This window comes from Hemitrygon akajei, chromosome 3, assembly GCF_048418815.1.
Source record: "Hemitrygon akajei chromosome 3, sHemAka1.3, whole genome shotgun sequence".
NCBI classification, from domain to species: domain Eukaryota; kingdom Metazoa; phylum Chordata; class Chondrichthyes; order Myliobatiformes; family Dasyatidae; genus Hemitrygon; species Hemitrygon akajei.
Window position 1 is genome coordinate 72,888,448 of NC_133126.1, and position 14,454 is coordinate 72,902,901.

Below are 14,454 nucleotides of genomic sequence, written 5' to 3' on the forward strand. Positions count from 1 at the left end.
GTGTTACTGTCAGGACTTCCTCTGACTGGCATTCATAGGGAAAATATTGATTTGTCAAATCAGAAGGAGATCTATTGAAGTTTATATTCTGTACCACAGATCCTTTGTCATGTTTGATACGGCTGGAGATGCATTGTGGTCCAGAGACAACAGTGAGGGCATACCAAGGCCAAATTCTCTGAATTAATTTCTGCACTACTTCTGCCAAAAGGTACAAGAAATACCTAGGGATGATGACACCAGATTGAGTAGTTGAATGGTAGTTGTGGCTGCTGATGAGACATTATGGTTATCAAATGTGTTGCAGATCATAACATGTCTGCTTAATTAATTTAAAAATAGTCTTAAGAATTAAAAATGTTTGAGACCATATAATTAAAAGTTTCTTGGTGTGTTAGAAACATTAATGCTAGGTAATTACAATCCTTGCTCAATGTGTGTATGTTCCTTGTATAGAATTCTAATCAAGTTGCCTTCAATAAGAAAGTTTATGCTATGTGGGAAAAATAGTCTTGTTCTTAGAACCATAGACAATTTACAGTGCTGAAGGAGATCACTGGGTCTCATATCTTTATTTCCTTTGTTACGAACCCCGTAACTGGGTCACTTACCAGCAAAGATAGAGAGGTCCGTTGAAGTCTGATGGTACTATTTTTAACAGTATTTATTGATAAAAATACACAAAAATAATATCAATGCAAACATACAGATAATATATGTCATCAATACTAAATCTAAAAGTGTGGGTATAATAATAATCAATAAGAAATAAGCTCTATCGTTGTCTAGGGGATAATGAATTGTCCGATGGAAATATAAAAGTCACTCAGTTCATTCAGGCTGCAGCTTTTTTTTGGTTGGAGAGAGAGATTTTAGAAACTTGCCAGCTTGTCCTTTTTATGATGTTGATCCTTCCAGAGTTCCGTTGGTGTTGGTTTCTCCTTTAGCTAAAGCCGTTCTTCCGTGGTAAGGCCCCAATCCCGGCAAAGGGAAAGGACGCACGCGAGCCCCCCACCGGCTGTCGCTATTAAACGCTGTCACGGGATTTCTAGCATCTCTCCTGGTGCGTCTAAAGGGGTTGTTCCCCAGACCCTCTTTTATCCTGACTGATGGGGTCTCAGATGTCAATCAGGTTGGGATGATGCAATCCCTCAACCAGCCCACTCTGGTCATTCCCTGAGGGCTTCAATGAATAGTACAGTACTCAATACACAATTCCGTCTCCAAGAGACAATGGCTGTTATCCGTGGCTTTGTCTTGCTGAGGGGCCAGGACACATTCCAAAAACCTTTAGGATTCTCTCTCATTTCCTGGGTCCCAGACCCGAATTAATAGCGATCTTGCGATTCTCGAAAAGGAGGGGGCTACTTTGTACTCTTCGGCCCCTCAGAGTTGTGGCACATTCATAACACCCCCTTTCTTCAACACGTTTTTACCATTGGTAAAAACGAAGTAATACAGAGTCTTACGGGATTTTAGAATCTAACACAATACAAAATTTTTTTTTCACTACAGAGTAATACAGTTGTACATTCAATTCAGCATCTAAACAGTTACCGATTACATTGTCACTTCCTTTAATATCTTAACATCTTGTACCTTACTAAAGTCTTGTAGCATCAGACTTCAATTTAATAACCACCTATTTTTTTTATTTCTTTCCATCAGCAACCAAAAACTAAAGAGTTGTGATCTTAGCTTACATGTATCCTACAAAAGTTCATGCAAAAGACTAATCTTTATTGTTACTTTCAAACTTAACAGTCAATCTTCCATGGGGGTTGTCTTTATTATTCACATCCTTTGTCGAAATCCCTTAAAACCGGATCCTGCTATTAAAAATGGCATCCCATCAACCCTCGCCCCTTTTCCAGTTAACTCCCACGTGGTGAGTTTGTGCACCATGGCGAAATAGGCTTTCGCCCGCTCCTTTCATAGGAGTTATTTTATCAACAAGGTGTTCCAAACTTAGACCATTTTCCGAATTTCCACACAATTCTTTAATTTTAAGCAAGTTGCTAGTTTTCTCTTCAGGACCCTTCATGCTATTAATTCTCAATTTAAAATCTGAAAGCGACCCCTCTTTGTTCAAACAGCATTTCGAATTCTGCTTTATCACACCACACTCTTGAATAACAATAACGTGTGGGGCACTTTTACATTCCAACTCAACCTGTAATTGATTCACAGGCACCGCGTTACCAAACCATTGTCTCTGTAGCCTGGTTGCTGCTTCTGACATCAATCCAGACTTTAAAATTTCTTCATTCAACTTAGGAACTACACTTTTCCCTTTTCCTTCAATAATAAAATTCACATCACCACTTTTTATCTCCTCACTAACTTTTAACACACCTTCGAACACAAACAACTGGGAATTCTCACTTCCCACTATTCTTCACTGAACCAAGTCCATCTGACCCACAAGGACTGAATTCCTTTTCAACTGAATCAAATACCTCAGACTTTTTCTGAGCTCCATTACTAGGTTCAGTACCATGTGCGTCCACATCTTGAACACACTCAAACGGGACATTTGCCTCTTCCAGGCTTTCAATACCCGTACCCTTTTCAAATTCTAAATTCCCCTGATCCTCCCAGCTACTCTCTGGGCAACTCCCTTCCAGAGTAAACTCAACCCCGCGGGCTGAAACAACCTCGTCTGCCAACCCAGCAGACTTCTTCAAGGTAAGGGCACCCTTTTCATCTAGGACTACCCTCATTTCATTATCAGGAACACCTTTAGAATTTTCAACGTCTTCAAACAGTTCTGCCAAACCAGACAGATCATCCATGTCCAACCCTGGACCTTTTAACAGCTTTATCTGTTTCTCATCTTTACTTCGTGCTTCTATAAATTTTCTCCTCGCTAAGGGCAGGTCTACCTCCTCTCCCTTATGCTCTTTCACTTTACTACTCTACGTTTTACCACCCTCTAAACCCTCGTGGTACAGGGTTGGTAAAAACGCCTCGGCCAAATCGATACTGGCCAGATTTAAGCTGCTCTCGTTCTCAGCTGCCTTTCTCGACATGCTGCGAGTGATCGCGCATGCGGGATAGATCTTGGAATCTAGGGGCGGGACCTCAACACTTACAGGCTGGCTCGTCAGCTTCATTGCTGACCAAACCTTACCACTGGCTAAATCGTTACCAAGAAGGACGTCCGCGTCAGTTCTCAGGAATTCTGATCGCACCCCTATTTCAACTGGTCCAGATACCAGCTCACAATTTATAATGATCCTATGCAAGGGCACCGTTTCTGTCCCTTTTCCTATTCCCTTCAAAGCTACCATTCCCATCTTGCGACCAAAATCCAGTACCTTACTGCTAATCAATGACAGTTCAGCTCCCGTGTCTCTCCAGATCCGCACTGGAACTGGTGTGTCTCCCTCTCTCACAGACACGGTTCCTTTTGACATACATGTCTCAGACCCTTCTCGTACTCTGTCTACCTGGGGCTCTCTTGTCGATTTCCTGATTACCACAGCACATCCTATAGGGACTGCTGCTTTCCATTTTCCTGTCTCCTTCCTCGGAGCAAGGCACTTAGATGCAATATGTCCCCCCTTTCCACAATTAAAACAGGTCAAGCCAGGAACTCTCCTGCCGTCTTGCCTCTCCTCCTCAATCTTACCACTAGCTCCCGGCGGGACCTCTGCCTTAGCCGGCGGGCTTTCTCTACCGTTCCCACGGTCTCTCTGGTAACTTTTATTCGAGGAAACCTTTGTCTTGTGGGTTAGGGCATATTCATCTGCGAACCTAGCAAATTCGGAGATGGACTTATTCGGCTTCTCATTCAAATACATCTGGATCTCATCCGAAACACAACCTTTAAATTCCTCAATCAGAATTAACTCCCTGAGACGCCAAAAATCTTCTTCCACTATTTCTGCTGCACACCAGTGATCCAAGAGCACACCCTTCTCATAGGCAAACTCGGTATATGTCTGATTCCACCCTTTTTTAAAATTTCTGAACTTTTGTCTATATGCTTCAGGTACCAATTCGTAGGTCCGAAGAATGGCCTCCTTTACTTTCTCATAATTCTCCGACTCTTCCTCCTCCATGGACAACGCTGCATATGCCTGTTGTGCCTTCCCTTTTAACACACTTTGTAACAACACCACCCACTGCTCTCTGGGCCACTTCTGATTCACTACCACCTTTTCAAAATGCAAGAAATAACTATCAACATCCATTTCCTCAAACGGAGGTACTAACCTCAACTCCCGACTAACATTAAACCGCTCCTCTCGGTCTGACCCTTGAACTCTTCGCTCTTGCCTTAACTTCTCCATGTCCAAGTCATGTTGCCTCTGTTTCTCCGCCTCCCTCTCTTTCTCGGCTCTTTCCTTTTCTTTCTCAGCTCTCTCCCTCTCTTTTTCAGCTGCTTCAGCTGTTTTAACTGAATTTCATGCTCTCTTTGTTTCTCAGCTCTTTCCTGCTCCCTTTTCACCTCTAACTCCTTTAGCTGGAGCGCATGCTCCCTTTGTTTCTCGGCTCTTTCCTGCTCTTTTTCCTTTTCGGCCCTTTCTTTCTCCTTCTCAGCTGCTTTAATTTAATTTCATGTTCCAACCTTAATTTCTCCAACTCTAACTGAGCCGTCCCACTAGCTGGTACCTTTTCAGGGATATTTTCCAATACCTCAGCTGAAAACACATTCTTCACAATATAATACTGAGTTATGGCCCTCCGCACCTCCCGCTTTTTCATTGACAACCTCACCTCTGCGAGGTTTAGTCCTTACGCAATATTTATCAAGTCCAACTTTGTGGCCGCCTCTAGCGCCTCCAGAGTCGGGTTTTCTCTAAATTCATCCACGTCCATCTTTGCTGGTTTCCTGTCTGGCTACCCGCGCAACCAGATCCAAGTTTGGACTTACAAGCCCGATTTACTGGCCCTCCAATTTGGTATCAAATCTCGAGATGAGAACCCCAAGTTGTTACGAACCCCGTAACTGGGTCACTTACCAGCAAAGATAGAGAGGTCCGTTGAAGTCTGATGGTACTATTTTTAACAGTACTTATTAGTAAAAATACACAAAAATAATATCAATGCAAACATACAGATAATATACGTCATCAATACTAAATCTAAAAGTGTGGGTATAATAATAATCAATAAGAAATAAGCTCTATCGTTGTCTAGGGGATAATGAATTGTCCAATGGAAATATAAAAGTCACTCAGTTCATTCAGGCTGCAGCTTTTTTTTGGTTGGAGAGAGAGATAGATTTTAGAAACTTTCCAGCTTGTCCTTTTTATGATGTCGATCCTTCCAGAGTTCCGTTGGTGTTGGTTTCTCCTTTAGCTAAAGCCGTTCTTCCGTGGTGAGGCCCCAATCCCGGCAAAGGGAAAGCGAGCCCCCCACCGGCTGTCGCTATTAAACGCTGTCACGGGATTTCTAGCGTTTCTCCTGGGGCGTCTAAAGGGGTTGTTCCCCAGACCCTCTTTTATCCTTACTCACGGGGTCTCAGATGTCAATCAGGTTGGGATGATGCAATCCCTCAACCAGCCCACTCTGATCATTCCCTGAGGACTTCAATGAATAGCACAGTACTCAATACACAATTCCGTCTCCAAGAGACAATGGCCGTTATCTGTGGCTTTGTCTTGCTGAGGGGCCAGGACACATTCCAAAAACCTTTAGGATTCTCTCTCATTTCCTGGGTCCCAGACCCGAATTAATAGCGATCTTGCGATTCTCGAAAAGGTGGGGGCTACTTTGTACCCTTCGGCCCCTCAGAGTTGTGGCACATTCGTAACACCTTGTAAAACTGAAAATGATGGCATAAGCAAATACCATCAAACTTTGCTAAGGTGGAACACGCACATTTTGTTCAGGTATAATTTTTTACAGAATGAGTGCGATGTGGGAAATTCTACACATTTCATGCCCTGCTTGTACTAATACGTGGAGGAAGAACTTCAAATGATTCTGTATGATGCAAATATTTAGAAGCATTAAAAATGGAATACAGCTGACAAAAAGGAAGGCTGAAAGCTTCACTGATTTGTCTGAGGACCTTGTTCTGGCTTAACCATTAACACACTCTCCAATGCTCTGCTCATTTTGGGGACTTCAGCCCAACGGACTGCCTTTGGGATCTGGGAGAAAACCGATCCATTAGGGGGAAGAAACGTAGGCATGTGAAAGCAAGGCAGATTCCACTCCGACTGCCCTGTAGGTCGGGATTGTGTTCCAATCACTGCAGTTGAGAGGTAGCAGCTACACTAGCCATGCTATTGTGCAGTTATTTCCCTAGTCTGACCGTCAATAACATACACTGTCTAGGTTCACATAGAAAGATCTGTAAATTCATATGTGTATATTTGCAAGATGTTTAGATGAATACAGTTATTGCCCAGCATACATTGCACTTTTTACAGGGAGTAGGAGATTGAAAGTTACTGCAGTCAGATGCCATTCCCCTATATCCTCACGCCTGGCCTTCAACATCCTAGTTATTCCATGTATCAGTGTGGAATATAATTTCCTGGCAATAGTAGACAATCATCCAAAGTCAGGCCTCTGGCAAGGTCTCGGGTAATATGAAGTTTGGACAAGACATGACCACAGATGGCAAGAAAGGATGAAGGATCTGTGGCAGTAAAATCCAGGCCACAACTTACATCAAACTTAACAAACTTATTATCAGTCTCGTTGCATCACAATCTCTTTTGTGGAAACTTACTCCAAGGAAAACACCAACCTTATTCACTTCATGAGGGACACAGGCACTTGTTTCTTTGAGTCTGGAGATTGAGCTGTGACACAAACCTCCCACCACTGCCATTAGTGTATTAAAGTTCTGCAGCTGCTGTAGTTTCTGAGGAGAAAAACCAGATGACAATGCATTCTGAATCAGATGAGAGGAATAGCAGGGCTGTGAATGACTGTACTGCAACCCATAATTATCACCACCTGGATTCAAAACAGCAATACAGGGAATCTGAAATATTTAAGCACACATGTTTTCCTGTGTGTGCAATGCTAATGAAAAATTTCCTTGCTAAGTTATAATTATGAACTGATGACAAGTTAATCATTTACCTTTGTTTGAACTTGATCCTCAATGTTGCATGAATTTCTAGCTCATTGTGATCTGCTACTTTATTAATAAAGTGTTAATACACATGACAGATAACCCCTGCATTATGGGAGTTGCAATACTAGAAAATGGTCCATATCATATTTTTCTGTAATGTAAAGGTGCATCAAGAAATGTATATCAAAATGTAAGTTTTGCATTTATTTACTTTCTTCACAATTTCATAAGAGCAAACTTTTATTCTGTATCTCAGATACTTTTAGCACTGATTTGTGAATTTCATTACCCAAACTGCTATAAAGTATGGGTCACCTGTTGTTGAAATTGTACTTTTACACTGTTACAGCATCTCAGAAGATTTTGATCATACCACCGACACTCCAGCTTCCACAATTCAATGTGGCAGAGAATTTTGAAGATCAGTAACCTTCAAACATAAATTCCTCTTGCTACATTTCTAAATGGTTGACCTCTTCAATTCTCACCTTCTTACAAGCAGGGAAATAAAACTCCAGTATCTAACCTTTAAAGCCCACTTCACTTCTTTATCACATGCACACTGAAGCATACAATGAAATGTATCATTTGCATTAACAACCAAAACAACCTAAGGACGTGTTGGGGCCAGCCTGCAAGAATAGAGAATGCTGAAGTACTCAGCAGCTTAGGTAGCAAGTGTGGAGTCAGAAAGATTTAATATTTCAGATCAATGACCTTTTGTCAGAACTGAGGAGATGCAGAGAAGGGGGAAAGATGGAGAGAATAATAGGAGCACTTGTGATAGTGAGGGCCAACAGAACTGACAATGGTGGCAACTGAGAGAGGGTGGTGGAAGTTTGAGAGTTTACAAGTGATTTGCCTGGAGATGGTTTAAGTAAGAGAGTAAAGCAAATAAAGAAAAAGAGGAAAAACAAAACAGGGGAAAAAGACAAAGGAAGCCATGCTGGAACTGATATATAAACTAAGCAAAACTCTGTGAAATGCTTTCAGAAAAACTTGGTGAGAAGAAGGTAGAATCAAGATGACTGTGAGAATCAGTGGGCTATTAGTGGACGTTGGGCGCCAACCCTATTTCCAAAGGTAGAGAAAGGAAAGGAAGAGAAGAGTCAGAGGCAGACCATGTAAACGTGATAGTGGAGTGGAAGTTGGCAGCAGCACTGATGAAGCTATTGACTTCTGAATGAGTACAGGAAGCAACTTCAATAAAGAAAGATAGTTGGTGCACAAACTCAAGTAGGACTAAAGACTATTTCATGTATCCACAAAGAATCTGGCTTAATAGCCGATTCCAACAGCTATACCTTAAATCTGGAGGAACTAAGTAGAGTTAAAGCAAATGTTATTCAGTGTGAGATCTCTACAATGAAGAGGCAAAGGTCTTTTATGCCATCCTGCAGTGGGGTATACATGCACACAAAATGAACAGGATTGCAAAATAAAATCTTGTCTAGACAAGGAAAATGTCAAAGCAATGGAGAGTGTTGCCGACAGCTCTCAGATAATAAGGTCCTTTCCAATAAGTATAGCCCCATCAACACGTACAAGCAAGCTGGATGAACTCAGCAGGTCGGGCAGCATCCGTTTACTGCTCGTTTCAACGGATGCTGCCCGACCTGCTGAGTTCAGCTTGTTTGTACGTGTTGATTTGACCACAGCATCTGCAGTGTACTTTGTGTTTAAGTATAGCCCCAACCTGCTCAACTGTCCCTCAAAACTCAAGCCCTTCAATCCAAGTATTAGCCAATTATAACATCTGCCTCAAATGCTAATATTTCCCTTCTTAAATAAGAGTATGCAGTATTCCAGATGTGGTGTTATCAGTCCCCTGAACTGATTGATAGGGGATAGCAGAATGCTGTAGTAAACCAATCCCACTTTTATGAATTCTGTTTGCAATAAAGCCAGCTTTCAATTTCATTTCTTATTACTTGCTGTATCTCCACACTCACTCTTCGTGCTTCAAGTATGAAGGTGCTCAGATCCCTTTGCATAGCACCATTCTAAGCAATGTTCTGTTCTAATTTTCCACCTACAAAAGGGCCATTTTATTTTTGCTCACAGACCATCTATATCCCTCTTCACAACGTGCAGAAATGAGGGTAGGCAGCAATGACAATTTGGCCGATTCACTCGGCTTCTTCATTTATTAATATTTGATCATTAAAAGTGCAAGTAGTTGAGGCTACAACACTAGTTACGGGCAAAAATTAGCCTACTCAATCCAACTCACTGTTTTCTGTTGGTAAGCAAATCACCTATCCATTCCCTGTAACCGTGTGTAGCCATTATTTATGTGGCAGCTCATTAAATGACTTTCCAAAATCCAAACACACTACTTCTACTGGTTCCACTTTATCTGTCTTGATCACTACACCCTCAAAGAATTCTATAAATTGTTCATTTCTCTTTAAATCAGGTTTACGTTATGATTTTCTACCTACATTCAGTGGCCACTTTATTGGGTACACCTGCCTGTTATTGCAAGTATCTAATCAGCCAATCATGTGGCAGCAACTCAATGCACAAGAACATGTCGACTTGGTCAAGTGGTTCAGTTGCGTTCAGACCAACCATCAGAATGGAGAAGAAATGTGATCTAAGTGTCTTTGACTGTGGAATGATTGGTAGTGCAAGACAGGTTGGTTTGAGTTTCTCAGAAACAGCTTAGGACTTTCAAGCACAATAAGTCTCTAGAGTTTACAGAGAATGGTGCAAAAACAAAAAGCATCCAGTGAGTGGCAGTTCTGTGGGAGAAGAGGTCAGATGAGAATGGCCAGACTGTTTGAGGGTGTCAGGAAGGCGACAGTCACTCAAATAATCATGCATTTCAGCAGCGATATGCAGAAAAGCATTTCTGAATGCACAACATGTCGAACCTTGAAGTGGATGGGCTACAGCAGCAGAAGACCATGTACCTCTTGTATCTAATAAAGTGGTCACTGAGTGTATTTTCTTAATAGTGGATGTAACAATATATCTAAGAAAGGGTGTGCTGGCATTGAAAAGGATCTAAAGGAGGTTTACAAGAATGACACGCAAATGAAATGGTTAACATGTGGTGAGCATTTGATGGCCCTGGGGCTGTAATTCACTAGAATTTAGAAGAATGAGGGAGTGATCGCATTGAAACTTACCAAATATTCAAAGCTCTTGATAGAATGGACATGGAGAGGATGTTTATAATAGTAGAAGAGTCTAGGGCCAGAGGGCACAGACTCAGAAAAGAAAAATGTCCTTTTAGATCAGAATTGAAGAAAAATTTCTTTAACCAGAGGGTGGTGAATCGGTTAATGCCAAATCATTAGGTATATTTAATGCGGAGGTTGATGGGTTCTTATTTAGTAAAGGTTTCAAAGATTATGGTGAGAAGGCAGGAGAATGGGGTTGAGAGGGAAAATAAGTTGGTCATGATTGGATGGCAGACCAGACTTGATGAGTCAAATGGCTTAATTCTGCTCCTATGTCTTACGGTTTTAAGGATTTATTACAATGAATATCTATAATTTTAAAATATTCTAATAATTCATTTTGCTAAAGCCACAATCATCATCCATACCTGAGCCACACGAATAAACTTGATGAAGACTTCAGCTCGTAGTTGTGGTGTAGGTCGACTGAGAACCATCAACTGGACCCACTGCGAGATGCCATTGCACAAAGCGACAGAGCGTTCCATCATAGGATTATCTTTTACACAGCCAGTTAATACATAATTCTGATAATCTGAAAACTGGGCAAACCAAAAGTCAGTCATTATCTGATTATTATCCATTTTAATCAATGTTATCTCATCCTGCCTTTAAATGGTGAAAGACTTTTGACAGAAGTGCAGTTGGTGACGTGACAAATGCGTTAACTGCAGCTGTGAGACAAAAAAAAAAGCACAACAGCTTTTCTTCCACCTCAGACAGCTGAAGAAGTTCGGCATGAGTCCCCAAATCCTTGACCTTCTATGGGGGCACCATTGAGAGCATCCTGACTGGCTGTATCACCCCCTGGAACAGGAACTGCACCAGCCTTGATCGCTGAGCACTGCAGACAGTGATCCACTGCGTCTATGGAGGTGAACTTCCCTCTGTTGAGGACATTTTACAGCAGCAAGTGGATAAAGAAGGCCTGGAAGATCATCGGGGATACTAGTCACCCTAACCATAAACTGGTTCAGCTGCTTCCATCTGGCACACGATACTGCAGCATTTAAACCCAGAATCAACAGCTTCTTTCTACAAACCATTAGACTTATAAATTTACATATCTGTACATTGCAATGGGGGCATAATGCAAAGATTTTTACTCCTTCACATTGAGAGATGGATTAAGATTTAAATAAATTCAAATAATTATTTAACATGGACTGTGCTTTAGATGGCAGAAAGTTCTGAACAACTTAATATGAAAACATTCACAAACTAAACTTCCTGGTTAAACATTCCACCAACCTGCAAATAGAGAAGGAAAAACCATGTTCAGTCAAGATGGACACATCTGGCATCAGTGGCAAAAATATCATTGGCCATTTACCATAAGCATCTCATAGGAGAGGAGAAGGTACAAGGGATGTCTTGCATATTTAAGCATTCCTCAGAAAAATTCTGGATGGCTATTGTGACTCAATTTTAACATGTGTACTCCTAAATCAGTTTAAGTTGGAGATTTTTGAGGATAAGACTTGCATAAAGGAGATCAGTGGATATTTGAAACTTCTTAAGGCATTTGGTAAATTGCACAATAAAAGTTGTCAGAGAAGACGAGGATATGAAATTGGGACTATAATATTAGCAACTGGTTAACAGACTAAAGCAGTGCAGTAAAAGTTTCACATTAGTAGGTTATAAGTAGCGAGTTACTGCTTTTGTGATTCCACTCTGCACTTTGCAGCGCATCGGGCAGCAGCCTTGCCATTTATTTAGCATTTTGTCTGTTTTTTACAAGACCGTGTTGCTAGCTCAATACTCAATCCATGGATGGAAAGCATGCAGGAAGCCAGCCGGCTTCAAACCCGGGACCACTCGTCACAGAGTCCGGTGCTGTTGCCACTAAACCACCAGTTGGCAGATAAGTAGGGAATGAGGCAGAGAAAAATGTTTGGGCCTCAGCTTTTATAAGACTATCAGACCTAGGAGCATAATTAGGCTGTTTGGCCTATCGTGTCTGCTCCACTATTCCAATATAGCTGATTTATTATCCCTCTCTCCTGTCTTCTCCCTGTAACTTTTGATGCCTTGATTAAGAATCTATCAACCTCCACCTTAAATATACCCAGTGACTTGGCCTGCACAACCGACCATGGAAATAAATTCCACAGATTCACCACACTCTGGCTAAAGAAAGTTTTCCTCATCTCTGTTCTAAATGGACGTCTCTCAATTCTGAAGCTATGCCCTCTGATCCTTGACTCCCACGCTAGAGGAAACATTGTCTCCACATCCACCCTATCCAGCCCTTCAATATACAATAGGTTTCAATGAGATCCCCACTCATTCTTCTAAAATCCAGCAAGTACAGGCCCAGAGCCATCAAACACTACTCATATGTTAACTCTTTCATTCCTGGGTTCATTCTCATGAACCTCCTCTAGACCCTTTCCAATGCCGGCACATCCTTTCTTAGATAAGGGGCCCAAAACTGTTCCTAATACTCCAAGTGTGGTCTGACCAAAACCTTATAATGCCTTAGTATTACATCCTTGCTTTTGTATTCTAGTTCTCTCAGAATGAATGCTAACACTGCACTGGCCTCCTCTAACACCAACTCAACCTGTAAATTAACCTTTAGGGAATCTTACATGAGGACTACCGAGTCCCTCTGCACCTCAGATTTTTTAAATTTTCTTCCCACTTACAAAATAACCACATCCTTATTCCTTCTGCCAAAGTTCATGACCATGCACTTTTCTACATTATATTCCATCTGCCACTGTTTTGCCCAATTTCCCAATCGGTCTCAAGTCCTGACACCCTGCTTCCGCAAAACTACCTGCCCTTCCACCTATTTTTGTATCATCCACAAACCTGGCCACCAAGCCATCACTTCCTTCATCCAGATCATTAACATACAACGTGAAAAGAAGCATTCCCAATACTGACCCCTGCAGTATACTGCTAGTCACGAATAGCCAACCAGCAAAGGCCCACTTTATTTCCACTCTTTACCTCTTGCCAATCATCCAATCTTCAATCCACTTTAATACCTTTCACATAATATTGTTTAGGTTCTTATTTTGTTTAGCAGCCTCATGTGCGGCACCTTGTCAAAGGGCTTCTGAAATTCGAATAAACATCATCCACTGACTGTCCTTTGTCTATCCTGCTTGTTATTTCCTCACAGAATTCCAACAGATTTGTCAGGCAAGATTTTCCCTGAAGAAAATCAAGCTCGGTTCAGCCTATTTTATCATGAGCTTCCAAGTACACCAAAAGCTCATCCTTAAAAATGGACCAACGTCTTTCCAACCACTGAAGTCGGGCTATCTGGCCTATAAATTCCTCTCTTCTGCCTTCCTCCCTTTTTAAAGAGTGGAGTGACATTTGCAATTTTCCAGTCCTGTGGAACCATTCCAGAATCTAGTGATACTTGAAAGATCATTACTAACGTCTTCACAATCTCTTCAACTAGCTCCTTTGGAAACTGGGATGTAGTTCATCTGGTGCAAGTGACTTATTTACCTTTAGGCTTCTCAGCTTCCCAAGCACCTTTCCTTAGTAATAGCAATAACACTCACTTTTGCCCCGACACTCTCGCATTTCTTGCATTCTGTTGGCATTTTCCACAGTGAAGACTGACGTACAATACTTATTAAATTCCTCCACCATTTCTTTGTCCCCCATTATCACCTCTCCGGTATCATTTTCCAGCTTTCTGATATACATTGCCTTCTCTCTTTTACCACTTACATAGCGACAATAAAAAGTATTCACCCCCACCCCCTGGAAGTTTTATTGTTTTACAACATTGAATCACAATGGATTTAATTTAGCTTTGCTGATACTGAACAACAGAAAAAGACTCTCATATCAAAGTGAAAACAGATCTCTAAAAAGTGATCTAAATTAATTACAAATATAAAACACTAAATAATTGATTGCATATCTATTCACCGCCTTCAAGTCAGTATTTAGTAGATACACCTTTGGCAGCATTACAGCCTTGAGTCTGTGTGGATAGGCCTCTGTCAGCTTTGCACATCTGCACACTGCAATTTTTCCTCACCCTTCTTTACAAAACTGCTCAAGCTCTGTCAGATTGCATGGAGATCATGAGTGAACAGCCCTTTTCAAATCCAGCCACAAATTCTCAGTTGGAATGAGGTCTGGGCTGACTTGCCCACTCCAGGATATTAACTTTGTTGTTTTTAAGCTACTCCTGTCAAGCTTTGGCTTTATGCTTGGGGTCACTGTCCTGCT

The 14,454-nt window shown here is 41.5% G+C and overlaps 1 protein-coding gene across 8 annotated transcripts in view; it reads right to left on the reverse strand.

Annotated features, from left to right (window-relative positions):
* LOC140725105 (RAS guanyl-releasing protein 1-like) overlaps positions 1–14,454 on the reverse strand; it is a 301,300-nt gene that overhangs the window by 25,432 nt on the left and 261,414 nt on the right. For all 8 annotated transcript variants that reach the window (XM_073040121.1, XM_073040119.1, XM_073040125.1 and 5 more), the window contains 2 exons: positions 10,608–10,781; positions 6,713–6,829 (listed from right to left, as the gene is read on the reverse strand). In XM_073040121.1, coding sequence (XP_072896222.1) covers positions 6,713–6,829; positions 10,608–10,781 — 291 coding nt within the window. The remainder of the gene's footprint in view (positions 1–6,712; positions 6,830–10,607; positions 10,782–14,454) is intronic.